The 12,981-nt window shown below is 41.8% G+C and overlaps 1 protein-coding gene across 1 annotated transcript; it reads right to left on the bottom strand.

Moving 5' to 3' along the window:
• Window positions 1-4,904: 4,904 nt before the first annotated feature.
• mogs (mannosyl-oligosaccharide glucosidase) lies at window positions 4,905-12,738 on the bottom strand. The gene is made up of 5 exons (XM_084342345.1): window positions 12,650-12,738; window positions 10,222-10,585; window positions 9,223-9,446; window positions 8,899-9,092; window positions 4,905-7,781 (listed from the first exon to the last, which is right to left on the bottom strand). The coding sequence occupies exons 2-5, from the start codon at window positions 10,568-10,570 to the stop codon at window positions 6,011-6,013; spliced, it is 2,538 nt and encodes an 845-aa protein (XP_084198471.1). The 5' UTR covers window positions 10,571-10,585; window positions 12,650-12,738; the 3' UTR covers window positions 4,905-6,010.
• Window positions 12,739-12,981: the final 243 nt, after the last annotated feature.

Raw genomic sequence — 12,981 nt, 5'->3', positions numbered from 1 at the left:
CTTTTATTCTGAAAAGCAGATTGTACTGGTACTCGTGTAAGCCAAATCAGATAAGTGGAGGACTTTCAGCAGTTATTGAAAATCTTTAGCCGGTTTCTGTTCATCGATGGATTTGTGAAGAGAATTTTAAATTTAGAGGACCTTACAGCTCCAACACTTTTTCCTTTTTCTCAGACCTTAACCGTTTGAAACCCAGACTAACTTTAGCCTCTGTACGAATTGAAGAGCTACATCCACATTACTACTCGACAGCACGAAAGATAATAATTTAGCTTCTAACTCTGTCTTCAAAATGAAATACATCTCACTTGATGTACAGTAGCTCCTCAAAGTCTCAATGCCTTGGCATTCTGTCAACTAACTGTGCAGCCCACACTGTTTGAGAGTAAATAATAGAAGAACCTGATCCATACCAGGAAATCCACTGAGATGCAGAGGCTGCCATTGCTATTTGAAACAAAAAAGCACTTAAAACCTACCATGATCTAGAGAGGTTATGCAGGAAATACTGTACTGGATCTTCAAGGCAAATGCAAAAAACCTGAGATTTAAAAAAGAAAAAAAAGAAAGAAGGTAGGCTACAGCTTTGCCTGCATCCATGTAGTAATGAAATGCATGTTTATCATACATGTATTTACATTCAGCCTCAAGTGCTGTGTTGTACTTTTGACTAATACCTTTTTAAGTTTGTGGATGCAAAGCAGATTTTTTTCCGGAGCAATCCTACGAAAGCCAGGGTTGCACAAGAGCCGGAGAAATCCATCTGCCTCCCCCAAATCACATTCTGACATGTCTCACAGTCAAATCTCCCCCCAAGGCGCTAGATGAGGGAACATCTTCAATCTAAACCTGGATACAATAGGGCCTGTAAGACACCGCAAAAATGGATTGGGAGTGCTAAAACCACAGAAACCTCTGCCGGAAACACGACTTTCTATAAATACAAGATACTCGCCTCAGCTGCCAAGTTCGTTATTTTTTTTCTCTCTCTCTCTCTCTCTCTCTCTCTCTGTCATGTTGGGCTCTGCATAGTTATATATACTACATCATCATTCAAACACTGGGCAATTGAAGGGAAAATAGAACGAATAAGAAAAATAAAAGCAGCGGAAGCGTGGTTCTTCTTTTGAAGGAACATCTCTCTCCTGCTCTTCCTCCGAGAGTGGGAGTGGGTTAGGGAAGCCCGGTACCAGGCCCCGATGCTGCTGCTGCTGTTGGTGTGGCAGGTTTCCCGTGCGATCCAAAAATACTTTCGCACTCGCCCACTTTGGTCCCCAGCCGCCTGTACTCTTTGGTTCTCCAACAGGGATGGGTGAGAATCATATTCAGCTCTCCAATCGTGATTGCGGAATGCCCCAGTGTTTCTTTAACCGTGCCCCCAGACTCCTCCACACGCATTGCACTTGCATGGCTCCTATCTTGCCCTCTTCTCTGCTGGATCCATGCTTGCAGCACTCTGACAGTCCAATTCTTGGGCCTGATCCAGCTACTGTACCTGCTGTTACCTAACTGCTTGGACATGTTAAAGAGAAAATCTGTGCAACAGAGCAGTGGATTTTTTTCATATTTTCTTCTTACAACATCACAATTGATTAAAAAAATGTTATTTGTTATATTTAAGGAATGCCTTCAGATGTCAGATAATAGCAGATTAACCACGAGCATCTAGGTTATCTGCTTTACCAGATGCAGCAACAACCCCCTTAGACTGAAGCTCAATAACATCTACTACACTAAATCATTATCATGCAACATGGGACTAATTGCATGTACTTTTGACCAACAGAAGTTAATACGTCTACATATTCTAGTCTCTGACTCATCTGCACCCACACTGATTTCTATTTGTTGCTCTTTCCCCCAATCCATTGCCACCGCAGCATGTAAAAGATATAAATGTTAATAATCAGAAAGCATTGTCTCCATCACTGCTTCATCGATGCAGGTACAGTCATTACAGGGACGTGCAATGCAAACGGTTTCAAACAAATAGCTAACAGCAGACATGTGAGGAAACAGATGAAGAATGTTAAGAGCTTGCAGCTAACAAAAGTAACTATGGAAACGGCCAGCTCTACATTGCACTAGCTTCCACAGCTCTCTCCAGAAATAAAAACTGTTGGGCTAAGAGCGAATCAGGTAAAGACAAAAGATCCCGGGTGAACCTATTTATAGTGGGCCTTACATAACATACATAGACCTATGTTGGCTGAGGCAAGTTTGGTGCTCAACAGCAAGCTTCTGGGGGGCAAAGGCAGGGTACAGAGAGCCAGAGATGCTGGATCCTGGAGGGTATTTTATAGAAAGACATCTGAGTATAAACAGCAATTAGGCCGGTGTGGATGATGAGGCTGATGGCAACAGAATTAAATAGAGAGAGGAAGGCTCGCTGTTTTGATGTGAGGGAGAACAAACACTGTTACACTGTCCTGGTAGGGCAGTGATGTCAAAGCTGGAGTTTCCGCAGAAGATTAATATGCAGCGGGCTAATGAAAAATTACACATTAAACAGGTCGTAGCCACAAGGCCTCGAGGAATACACAAAGACGGGGGAAAAAATGCATACGTCACAAGGAGCATTAGTTCACAGCCAGTTTACCCGAAAGCCTGCTTTATTTGTATGGGAGGCAAAAAGTTGTGTCATAGTAGGCCACACACACTCACACACACACACTCATATTATCATGTGGCCCGAGGACAAAACATCTGACATCTCCAGTGAGATGTTATGAACATACAAGCCCACATGCGCACAGAAAACCTGTGTGAGAGCGGCTGAAATGCAGGAGCAGCGATCATCTAGAAATACAGCCTGCCACCATATCTTAAATCCAAATTGAGCCATTAGCATAATTATCCACTTATACTGCTTTAATTCTAAGTAGCTCTCCATTGTAAGTAAAATGATAGCTAAGCTGTATTCAAAAAGCCTCTTTTCCACTCACAAATGCCTTATTAATTAGCTCCCTCTAGCATAAGTTCCCAGTAATTACATTCAGTACAGGAGTCAGTGCTACAAGGGGGGTATTTCCAGCAACTCTTAGACAACTTTTTTTCCCTTCTTTTTTTAATTACTCTGCAGATGTATAATGATTTAAATCGTGGAAAAAGATCCTTTTTCAACACTGAGCAGCAGACATTTGGACACCACGTTCACACCATGTTCACTGCACTCACTAGCCAATTCATTGGCAGCAGGCAATCACAAAAATATTCACTATATAGAAGCTCTGATAAGGCTGGGATGATATGCAAATGAATACTCCCTGACTCATCTGTTTATTATGCAGTCACATTAGTTAGCTCTGATGCTGTTTGGCTATTATCCCATCTCACTGTGAAAAAAGGGTCTTGGGTGAGGGGGATGGATTGCGCAGTGAGTGCTTTAGTCACACAGATTGTCCGCACTCTTCAAAGAAATAAATGCATTTCCAACTGTAGTTGCATTGAGGGGATGTGGAATCCATTTCCTCTGAGAGAAACAGCGAAAAGGCAGAGGATATGGCTCATCTGTGTCCAAATCCCCTGATACCGTGCTGTGCGTTAACGGGTCAAAGGGTCAAATGATGAGCTTGCGTCTCCCACGAAACGGCCTGGAGGCGATCATCGCACATTGATACATCACACGCTAATTAACAACATACGAGTCAGTCAACTCCTGCAATGCTGAAAAAATACTACATGATGTTGAGATGCGCACAGGTAGTGACTTTTTGTTTATTCGTGTTTGCTGCTATTAATTTACACCATCTTCTTTTTTAATGAATAGAAAAGCCACAGGGACACGCTGTATCTTCCAATAAACATGGTGAAACTACCAATCTGTGGCTTCACAGTCGATCTGCCGTTCTGCTAACTGATAGAGGCACTATTTTTAGCCGTGCAACCTTAATGCACCATGCTAAGCCTTCAACTATACAACTACACATCCAGCCCATTCAAAGGATTCATACGAGTGTAGAGGTTGGAACCCTGTGGGTCATGCACACAGACTGAGAGCTCGTATCAGTGCTCTCAGTACCAACGTTTTATATTTTGGTGTCAAAGTATTAATAAGAACATTGCCACTGTGTGCGCCGCTGTGTGAATGTATGCCAGCATATGTCAAGGAGTGAAAAGAATTTATGTACTCTCCATCCCTTTTGATTTTAGCTAATTAAGCACCTAGCACTCACAGCAACTGCGCTCCATGGAAACCATGCAAAAAAGCAGATTGACGTCAGCTGGAGGCCTTCGACAGTGCCATCTGACAAAAGAAGGAGGACAGGGCTGCTATACTTAAGGTCACAGTTTGTTGAAGCTTCTGTCTGCTTTGACTGACAACAGGTTTGCTGACATTTGTACTGAACATGTGAGGAATGGAAGAAGTATTGTAATTTTAATGCTTTACATGCATGAAAAACAGCAGTTTATGTCAATAACGGGAACTGGAGGAAGGTAAAGATTTTGGCTACCTATTAATATCGTAGGCAAACCATTTAAATACCTCCCATTAAAGCTGTGCGCTGAGTGTGAGGTTAAAATACCCCTAAAATACACTGTTAGATCTTAGGCTTATTAACATGTTTTGGACAACATGCACTCTCAGGCTTTTTAAAGGTACTGGAAGGATTTGAGAAATACAAGAAAAATGAGCCACAGTGGAATTTCACCTACTGGGAAAAAGAGCAATTTTAGTGATCCAACAATATACTCACCATCCGAGTTATAAAGTGTGGACACAATCAAAACCTACGCATGCAGACTGTTGCATTTATATTATTACAAAGATTATGGAGATGTCCATTTTATTTATGAAAGAATACCAAGCAATGATTGTAGCTATAGGCTCAGATTCAATAAATAATTTGCTTACATGAATGAAACACACAGATATTACAAAAGAAAGTACAGTATAACAAAAAAAATATTGAAACCATTTATTGTTCTTAACAAAACAAACCAATCTCACAGTCAATGTTGATTTCCCTGCCAGTCAAAGGCTGTGTATTCAAAATATGGCTGCTTTTAGAAGCAGTAATTTTAGAAACGTTCAGCAAGACTGTACAGAACTTCTTTTTTTAATCAAACAATTAAATATCAAAATGACAAATCATTAAGACAGTTGAGAGTTGAGGACGTATGATTGAAGAGAAATGGCACAACGAAGAGTAATGGCCCCTCAAGTGAACGCACAATTTGCTCATTTAATCAATTATTTTCCAGGATAGAAACCGGCAAATCTGATGAGAGTTATTCATATACGTCATCACACATCAGAGAGGTGGCTGAGGCGTGTCCTGCATCTTGAAGAAAAACACTGTAATCACCTGTCTTGATTTCCATATTAAAACACTGAAATGGAAGCGATGAAGTTGCGTGTGTCTGAAGTTGTGATGGATACGAGTTCATTAAGTGTCTTCTAAATGCATCTTAAGTATATAACTGAAGCACTAGACTGTGCTTGGCTCCGCATACAGCAAAGACAGGGTAGCTGCACTTGTATGAAATAACCCTTCAGAATACCGGTGTGAAACCTGCTATTTTAATTAAAGGTTTACTGTGGAAATGTGATCATAAATTGCTATTCTTGAGGTGGATCTTGCAGTAACAGTTTTTCAACGCCGAGTAGAGTTTTATCAACCAGACGGCATATTACTATATATTAGCTAGAGCCCGACCAATGTATCCATTGGCCAATTTTATTGCCCAGTATTGGCCTTTGATAAATAAAGTGTGTTACAGCATGTATGTTGTCTAACAGGCGCTGATTTGACCTTATTTTTTTTTTTAAACAGAACATAATGCAGAAAAAATTCCTGGTGAAGTTTACTTTTTCAGTAAACTGTAAAATATCCTGCCGCCATTAAATATCTCTGTCACAAGTGTTTGATAACCAAATAGGAAACAAAATAAGAAACTAATATCGGTGTCGGGCTCTAGTCTTAACACTTGATCATGTTTTTGTCTCAATTGCATCCAGATACATGAAGGCCAATATCTTAGAAAAGATGAGATGCATTCAACAGTGTCAGTACTGTTCAGCCATCATTAATACTGTCAGTGCTGACCAGCCGGTGAAAGGGTGGCTTCCTTGGCCCCTGCCAGTGCTGTCACTGTACTGTTCCCAGACATACCCTGTTTCAATGTACTGTCTATAAACATTATTGATAATGTTAGTCCTGAGCTCCTCATAAAGGGCAGCGGCCTTCTCTTGGTACGGCCCTTCTTTGTTGCTATAGTGGTGGAGGGCCCTGACTGCCAAGTAGTTGATGTTAATCCATATCGGTCCCCTCCAGTAGGGGGCGTCGTGTTCTGTGTTGCTCTGCATATACAGTGGATCGGCCTTAGAGAGAGAACGCAGGCCATAGGGTGTCCACAGCTTGTTGGAGTCTCTCATGTCACGGAGGATGTGCTCTAGTTTGGGAGAGTCCGGTGTAAGAATGTGAAGTAAGAAAGGGAACAGGCTGACGTAACCCAAAGCGTTAACATACTGCTCCTTGGGGGCCCGGCGGACTGAGCGCACAAGGCGTGCGACGGGGAACTGATGACGAGGTTGTCCAGGAGGAACGTACACCTTCTCCTTCTGCAAGGACACCATCTGGGTGTGGTTCCCGAAATCACTGAAAGCGCGAAGTTGTTCTGACCAGTGGAGCTCATTCAGCAGGTTGTTGTCACTGAGCACCTGATGGGAGAGTTCATAGTCCTGATAGGGCTCGCCTAGAAGTTGGGCAATACTTGCCATGATGCCTGAGGACAAAACCATCCAGCAGTGTAAATCCACATGGCGCTCCTTTGCTGACGGGTGTGAGGCCCGAGGGTAGTCGTCCAGCCCTGAAGTCAGCGTTTTGGGATTGAGGAAAAGATTTGTGTCCTTGTCACGTCCACGCCAGCGATAAGAGTTTGGTAGCGGCCCTGTCTGTGTGGTGTTGTACCATTCAAACCAGGTTTTCAGTCTGGGGAAGAGCCGTCGCAGGAAAGGCAAGGTCGGCTGAGATTCGACCTTCTCTGGATTTGAAGACAGCTGCTCAATAAGTTCCTGAAGGGCTAAGAAAAGAGTGGGTGGGTTGGCATTCTCGTTATGCTGAACAATAAACTCTGCTGGGACTTTACTGCGAGCCTCGTCACCTAGGATCTGCTCACGGGGGATCCAGCCCTCGATATTGATCAGGTCTATCCAGTGGGCAATGGCCTCCCTTGTAACCTGGGGATCCCATTTGCTCAGCAATAGCTGATGAAAGCCCTCATCCCAAAGGAACCCTCTGGGAAAAAATGAGCGTGACGGTACAGCGGTGAATAAAGCACCTTCGGGGTACAAGAGTGGGTATTCATTGTAGACTGACTGTACCACTGACTGGCCATAGAAGTAGCCCATTCCACCCAACATGTTGCTCAGCGCTGCCTTGCCAAACTTAACATGTGCCTGGCTGAAACCTTTGCTCTCAAGCCCAAAGGTCTTCTCGAACCTTGCGTCAAACTCAGCCTTACGCCTCTCCAGCTCCTGAGTCATGATGGAGCCCACAAGTTGGTTGGGACGGTTGTGAAAGCTCCCGGATTCAAACAAAACTTCGATCTGGAATGGCGTCTGGACGGTCACCTGGTGAATCACAAAATCGCTCTCTTTCCTCGTGTCAGCGGGTTTCTGCTGGTTTGGGTGGTGAGGGGGCTTATAGGTGTCTACAGCTATGTAATGCCTTTTCTCTCCAGAAGGAGGGCTGTAGACAAACCTGCGGTTCAGACTGTGCTTCACAATGTCAGTCAGCTTCTCCAAACCAGGAGATTTAGTCTGAAGATAGTTGAAACTGAAAAGACAAGAAACTATTGTTAACACAAACCCTGAGAGTAGTTTGAGAGCATTTAATGACACACAAGTGATTTTACTACACTAGCTATGTTTGTGAAGCCTTAGCATGCTGTGTCATAACCTGAAACTTGAGCATATTGTTTTGATGACTCAGAGGTTGTCACAGTAAAAATCAAACTTTAAGCTCCCACTTACTTCATCATCCATCTTCCTACAATATATCATAATCCGAACAGTTCTTATCCTTTCTATCAGTGCATACTGTACCTTTATGTTTTGCTATGCTGGTCTTCTCTGGCCCTCATGAAAGTGTGAAATATTGGTGCTCCCTGTGAGTGCTGCTAGCAGAGACTTCTGATCCAGTCAATACAAAAATGCTGCGACGACTGCTCTTTCTGAAGGCGGATAAACACCTTCACTGATTAAATGACAGCTGTGCTGTTTCAGGAAAAGACTAGCAGCCTTATGGAAAGGCTCTGCTTTTCTTTGGCGTTTCAAACATTTCATACAATAAGTTCATCCTGCTTTAATGTGTACAACAACTTTTAGAATTAAGAAAAACTTAATTCCTTAGATTGTGTTATTGTGTTATAGTGTTACTTGACTGATGAAACAAAGGCTGAAAATCCTGCTTTTGCTGCCATCAAGTGGTTGGATTTTATTTTAAGCTCACTAGTAATGTCTGTTCACACAACTGATGCAGGGAATCAAGAGAGGTGCAACAGACTTCAAATTTTAGGGTCATGCGGATAGTGCTTTTCTTCTATAAAATATTAAGTGATTCATTACACTTTACATCACCACATGCATTAGTTTGTATATGGATCTGCATGTATGCAGTTTAAACAGCCTCTCTCCTCACTTTCATCTACATATGGTTTTTTTGTACCCTCACTGATTAAACTATATGAGCATTGCAAAATATAACTATATTCTATTCATTAAAACTATTTAGTGAACCAAAGTCTTCGTGTTAGTGGTTGCAGGCAATTCCTAATGGTTAATTTTCTTTGCTGCATATCTGGCAGTCATTCTACAGTATATCCCCTCATCCTTGATCACTCTCTTTGAAACTGCTGCAGACTTATACATCACTCCTGTATTCATGCATTTACCTGGCATATTTAGCACTGGATAATTCCCCGGTAACCGGCTTTCTAAAGGTGATCTTGAAGTTACCGAGCTCCTCTGAGAAACCAGCGATGGATGCAAGGCGGTTTCTCTCCTCAACATGAGCCTCCAGTGAGCCCTGTGTGTCTGCTGCTGCGTAAAACATCAGGGAGATGACTGGAGCTTGAGGAGCGGAGCTCTGGTGGGTAAAAACAGAAATTACACATAAGAAATAACTGTAATTGCTTGTTACATTTTTAATAAGTGGTACATTTTCACCACACTAAAAATAAGGCTGTCATAACGCTGAATGAACATTCAGCACTCACATGCTGTTTGGCAGTGATCCTCCAGGTCCAGTCTCCTCCGTGATCCCCTCCCATCCTCTTGACAAACTCTGTGGTTAGTGTGAAATCGTTGTCTCGGATTTCCTGGACGCCAAAGGTGATCCCATCATGCATCAGCCACCCGTAGCCTTGCAATCGATCCCCTTGCTCACATGTGTGCCTCAGGTTTACGTCCATGTCCGAAAACTGACGCATCCACATCATGCCTGCACAAATCAAAGTAATTACATTTAGTCGTGCAGCACAAAAGATGCACAACTTAATCATTTGAAAAATAACTAGTCCACAGTTCCACACAAAAGGTAAGTCCCAAAACTCACTGGCTATATGCAGCATGTATGCTGCCAACTGGGTTTTGAGAACAGCAGTGCTTTAACTAACTGTTATTGGAAACTGTAGTGCACTTTGTGTTGTCAACTAATTAACAACATTGGTCATCCAAATTGGACAGTCCTAGGAACTGTGGCCAAAATTTACTTGAATTTGACGAGTGTCTGGGCTTGTTTCCCACCCTGTCCCCGATCCAAAGCAATTAAACGTTGAAGATTTGATTAACGCACCAAAGCAAGTATTTTAGGAAAGCAAACGATTAAATACTAAAATTAAAATCCACCCTCAAACAGAATTTATATTGTGGTATTCCAATTAAATTATCTTTTTGTGATCTTGACAGCAAAGACATCAACAAAACACAAAATTGCTGATATATGCACACTTTTACTGTCTGTCAGTATTATATATATTCTGTATCAGCTCATTCCAATTCATTGAAGCTTTATGATGTTTACACTCAGTTAGGGATGGCAATATATCGATATTATATCTTATTGTGATTTCAGACTATATTGTACTTGTGTCTGTTGTTTTATGTTTTGATTGAGGGACCCCTAGCACCAAAAATGACATACTCTGTGTTTAACTGTTCCACCACAGATTTACTTGGCAGTCAGCTTTGTCTTGACTCTGATCGTGTCAGCCTACCTGTCACGATCGACCTGGGACTTCGGGTTTTCATCCCAAAGTAGACCTGAGGCCTGTATGAGCCCCAGAACCTCGCAGGGGAAACCTTGGCACTGCTGCTGTTGGCATCCAGGACAGGGGGCGACGGGTGCAGGGTCACCACACGTTTGGCGAGGCTGGACCGCATGTAGAGGGCGTAAAAGAACCAGATCAGGCTGAATATGCAGAGGCCAATGGAGATGTTGATGAAGACTTTGCCGATATCGACTTTCTTTTTCTTCTCTTTGCGGTGAAATGCAGAGGGCTTCTCATCTTTCCTTGGAGGGGGAGCAGCTTCACCAGTCACCACCCTCTTCCTCTGCCTGCCCATCCTGCTCTTCTGAAGCTGGAGAATAGAAGAGAGGAAGATATTTTTATTTAATAGTAAACAGTTCAGCGCAACAGTACAGGATCCAATAATTATTTTAACTTAGATATCCCCTACATATGCAGTAACTTTAGCAGAATTCAGTTTAGGTACATCACACCTTTTGAACTGAATGAAATGCAAACAGCTTTAAACCTTGAGTCTCTCATTCCCCTCGGAAATTATGACGATTTATTATCTGATGTGTTTTATGACTGGGTTGTATTAAATGTAATATTTGCCTCTTGATTAACGGTGAACTCACTTAAACTACTCAGTTGACATGTACACTTATCTGCCAGTTTATTAGATACTCCCAGCAAAAACTACTGCAACCAAAGCAATAGACAGGCAATACATTTGAGGAGTGTTGTTTCATCTTTATGGTCATTTTAGAGGCTGAGTTCATATTTATATCTACCCTCGCTCACATAAATAGACTAAACTATCAGGTAGACTAGATATCAGAACCACCAAAACACAAAAATAGATATATACTTGTTTAAATTAATGGTTTAATGTTTGTATCTTTTATATTGCTGTACATCATTGTACATTAGTGCCTGTGCTCTGTACACCGACTTTACACCACAAGATTTACTTGAAATTGACTTTCTTGAGTGCTCGCTTGTTGACTATTACTGTTTTATTCTCTCGGGTCTCTTTAAACAGAGATCTTGATCCCGAATGATTGATGAAATAAAAATTACACAGGTTCACAAAATTCTAGTTTATTTCCAACAAAAAGGCAGGTATCCAATAGGGGCAGACCAATTTATCAGTATCTGTAATCTTTCTGTCAGATTGCCGATAATAATAAACTAATCTAAAATGTGCTGCTTCTGCTCTGATGCAACATCCTCTCACACAGTGTCCTGTCCACAACACCATCTGATTGATAACACTTCACAATTAATAGCCTATAAACACTGAATCATCTGAATCTGCAAAGTACCTATTAACTCAATTCATCATATAAATGTGGTGGAGAGGAAGTATAAAATAACAGGAAATGGAAATACTCAAGTAAAGTACCTCAAAATTGCGCTTCAGAACAGTACTTGAGTAAATTGTACTGAGGTTTATTTCATCACTGGTTGTTTGAAATTGTGACACACAGTTAGATATGAATGAAGTGAAGGAATATCGGTCCCGAATATCGTTTTTCCCCTTGATTTCTAATCATCGGCATCGGTCCTGAAAAAGCAGTATCAGTCAACCCTTGATATCCAACAAAAACACCAACAGAAAGACAGGTTGTACTTGTTTTATAGCTTCTCTGTTTACACTTTAAACACATGGTTACACTCAGTGACCAGTTAATGCCCACAAACCTGCAATAAACTCATAAAGGATGTACAATTCTACTTTTGTTGCAACAGTTTAAAAGACATGTGCCCATGACTGAAACCATGTGTGGTGCATCAATGATGTAAATGAGGTGGACAAAATATAAGAAACACTTCTCCCCTCTTTTATGTTAAATTCAAGGATAAGAGGATTTATTGCAGTGCTGCTGTATTGGACTGTTGTAGCTTTGAGTGTAGTTTCATTCATTAACCCAAGCATCAGGATCAATATCTATTATAACTCGAGTATATCCAGTACATATTGTGTTCTGGATTATAATGACATATGAGTTTTAAAGATGCACCTGTGAGTCTTGAAGGAGTACGTTAAGTTAGCTAGGTTAACGCTAACCCTGCGTGGTGAGTGAGTGATGGCAGAAAAGCCGTTACTGCGTCGCCGACCATTTTATAAACTAAACTCGGCTTCAGTTCAAAGTCTCTCCGATTTAATAAGCCACCACCGACACCTGTTTTTACCCTGAACACATCCACCAGTTCTCGCCCCGGCGATGCAACGCTGCCTCCATGCTGCAACGCTGCTCGCTAGTTTCAGTGTAGTAATGCTAACGTTAGCTTTCAGCGAAAACCGTCCGGCTGTCGCGATATAATGTGGCTTTAAATAGTCGGCAGCTGTCGAAATACGGAGTCAACTCGCAGTTCTGGCGTAATGTTCATTGAGCAAATGGTTACCGACCTGTCAAAATAGCAGAATCTCAGCTGCTCATTATCCGGTGCTAGCTTGGCGAGCCACTTCCTGGTTACTGCTCGTTTCCACTGACGTGTACTTCGCTGTGTAGTGTATGTGTGTGACGTCATCAATCCCCTTGCTGCCTGCTCATCACACACACAAAATATGTACAATAATTCAATATAACAAAGAAAAAATAGAATATATCATGGGAAAAAATGCAAATATGACATCATAGAGGGAAATATGTCATTTTATTGAAATATATAATATGAAGTTCTTATGCAGGGGAGTGTGTTGTCAACAGTCTGCTGATCCAAAATATGTCAAGAGTACAA

This window comes from Pagrus pagrus (genome assembly GCF_965226575.1).
Source record: "Pagrus pagrus genome assembly, chromosome: 2".
Classification (NCBI taxonomy): domain Eukaryota; kingdom Metazoa; phylum Chordata; class Actinopteri; order Spariformes; family Sparidae; genus Pagrus; species Pagrus pagrus.
This window is presented reverse-complemented; position numbering and strand designations above follow the sequence as displayed.

What these genes read in the sequence shown, in the direction of transcription:
- mogs (XM_084342345.1), bottom strand. Translation starts at nt 10,570, where the DNA reads ATGGGCAGGCAGAGGAAGAGGGTGGTGACTGGTGAAGCTGCTCCCCCT. An exon ending in TCCCAGGTCGATCGTGACAG is followed by an intron (nt 9,447 to 10,221) that starts GTAGGCTGACAC and finishes TGATTTGTGCAG; the next exon opens with GCATGATGTGGATGCGTCAG. An exon ending in GGATCACTGCCAAACAGCAT is followed by an intron (nt 9,093 to 9,222) that starts GTGAGTGCTGAA and finishes TTTACCCACCAG; the next exon opens with AGCTCCGCTCCTCAAGCTCC.